The sequence below is a fragment of the Nylanderia fulva genome, unplaced genomic scaffold (assembly GCF_048542155.1).
Source record: "Nylanderia fulva isolate GAGA-0341 unplaced genomic scaffold, ASM4854215v1 Scaffold389, whole genome shotgun sequence".
NCBI lineage: Eukaryota > Metazoa > Arthropoda > Insecta > Hymenoptera > Formicidae > Nylanderia > Nylanderia fulva.
In genome coordinates this window covers 39197-41822 of record NW_028190465.1, presented here as the reverse complement: position 1 = coordinate 41822, position 2626 = coordinate 39197, and the positions used below count along the sequence as shown (strand labels likewise).

The window sequence follows — 2626 nt, the reverse complement described above, 5'->3', positions numbered from 1 at the left end:
TATACTACTGATACCGCGCGAATACGAAAGATCTGACGCGCATTTTTACGTACATAATAAATTGGAATATTTGATAAAAAAATATATATATAAAATATATGATGAAAATATATATATATATATATATATATATATATATATGTATGTATGTGTATATATATATATATATATATATATATATATATATATGTATGTATGTGTATATATATATACATATATATATATATATATATATATATATATATTATTTGCAAATGAGAACGAGAAAGTAAAACATAGTAATATTAAATATTTAATATAAAATACATATAATAATACGTATAATAATGCTAAATATTTAAAATATAATGTTACTTATTGTAAATATTTAAAGTATTTAAAATATGTTATTTATTACTTTAAATATGTAAAATATTTGTATTTTTAAAATCAAATTGTCTCTTCGTAAAGAAAATAATTTTGTTAAAATTTATGGAATAGGATGATATCCTTTTAAGGTTTGCAAAAATGACATTTTTTCGCCGTCAATTAATTGCACATTTTCCACTGACGAAACTGAAAGATATGGAGGTTTATTTTCAGGTACTTGCATTTTTCCTATTACTTTAATTGGTGAGCCGTAAGTGAAATTATCTTCAAATTCTCCATTACATGTTATTAAAACAGACAGTTTATAATAACCATCTGTAATCGCTCCAATGTAAAAATGATTATTAGATGATTTTTCAAAAATCATTTTTATATGATGTTCCATTTCTGAAAAGAAAATTAAAATATTTTAGATAATAATTAATTCATATAATTAGGAATTTTAATGAAAACAAATATACAGAATGTTTCAGAATTGATAGTTGAAATAAAAGAAGCATATTCTACTAAAACTTAAATTAAATTCTTTTGATTATGTTAGTAAACACAAAATAATAATAACATAATATATATTAAAATGTCTGTTCCTATAATGTAACTGTTATATAACAGAGCATGTCACGTAACTGTTATCTTATTAAAACGGACTTTTTAATATATATGTTATGTTACAGTTACTTTGTGTTTACTGAGTATATTTAATTATATTTGATAATTGTTGTTATGTTTGATTATTGTTATTATTTGATATCGTTAAATTGTTATATTTGATTATTGTTATTATGTTTGATATTGTTATATTTGATTATTATTATTAAATTTACAATTAAAAATCAAAATTTGATTTTGGATAATCAAAAAGTTTTAAATTTAAATATATTGATTAACATATAAGAGAGATTATAATATTAAATTACCTATTATTAAACCACTTTTGGTTCTGGCATTTTGCATTTTAATCAAAGAAATTGTTTCAATTTCTTTTGGTATTTTATAAATGCCAATAGGAACGACAATAGTGAAACTTCGGATTAATAATTCGTATGGAAATGAAGCATTATGTAAATATTCTTTCCTCAAAGGGATTTTAGGTACCACTTTTTGTAGAGAATAAACCTATACAATTTAAGAATTTGTTTTAATTAATATGATAAATAATATTATATAAATATATTAAAATGTAATGTTATATAAATAATAATATATAAAAAATCTTATTTTAATACTATATAAATATAAAAATATCTTACTTGTTCTGTTTGAGTTATTATGTCTGCATATTTAAAAGCTAAATCATTCCAGGCAGCAATTTGAATGGTAATTTCACCGTTGCTCATAATAAAATTAAAAAGATGCGTTGTTTTTCCATTTCTTGTGGTTGATTTAATTTGAAATATTGAACTGACGTAGCCAGTTATTTCACTATAATGAAAGAATTTATTTGACTGAAATAAGGAAATGTTTGATTAAAATTAAAATATTTAATATAATTAAAATTTAAAATTATAAATTATTGCTAAAATTATTTAATGTAAAACTATAATTGTAAATAAATATATAATGTGTATATGTATATGTGTTTTTGTGCGTATGCGTTTGTATATTTGTGTGTATCTGCATCTATGTATATTTAAATGTATAATGTGTATGTTACATGTGAAAATTTAAGTGTACGTGTATGTGTGTGTGTGTGTGTGTGTGTGTTTTTATGTATGCATGTGACTGTGTGCGCGCGAGGTGTGTAAATTTAGTTTTATAGTTTTTATTTTCTTTATAATAACTAATTATTAATATGCATAATCATTAAGAAAATATAACTTACAAAGTCGTATCGTTTTCCATAATGTCCTCCAAAATTTCTTTTTTTGTAAACAAATTGGTATTTGTTATTTCTTTTAAAGCCATGTTAAACCTATATTAATGTGTTTATATTATTAAATGCTTTTTTAACAATTATTAATAATATAAATAATGTTCAACATTGAGTTTTATACCAAAATTTTGCTCTGTGAAAGTAGAATTTATTAATTTTGATACTGATATTTTCAGCATAATAATCTTTAATACTTACGTTAAAAAGAAAATGAATGTACTACACAACCGTCTTGGAGTCGATACACACAAGAAATGCTCTACGGTTTTTTGCTAGCGTCTTTTTTTTTCCTTAGAAACGATGAAAAAAGAAATATTTGTTTTTCCTTGAAAAACAATAGAAAGTTAAAAACAAATAAATATGAATAACTTTAATTGTAATTAA

General features: G+C 21.1%; 1 protein-coding gene across 1 annotated transcript; it reads right to left on the bottom strand.

Annotated features, from left to right (window-relative positions):
* Window positions 1–444: 444 nt before the first annotated feature.
* On the bottom strand, window positions 445–2275 carry LOC114934875 (uncharacterized). The gene is made up of 4 exons (XM_029307584.2): window positions 2192–2275; window positions 1620–1791; window positions 1287–1485; window positions 445–756 (listed from the first exon to the last, which is right to left on the bottom strand). Exons 1-4 carry the CDS (start codon window positions 2272–2274, stop codon window positions 470–472), a joined length of 741 nt encoding a protein of 246 aa, XP_029163417.1. The 5' UTR covers window position 2275; the 3' UTR covers window positions 445–469.
* Between the last annotated feature and the right edge of the window lie 351 nt (window positions 2276–2626).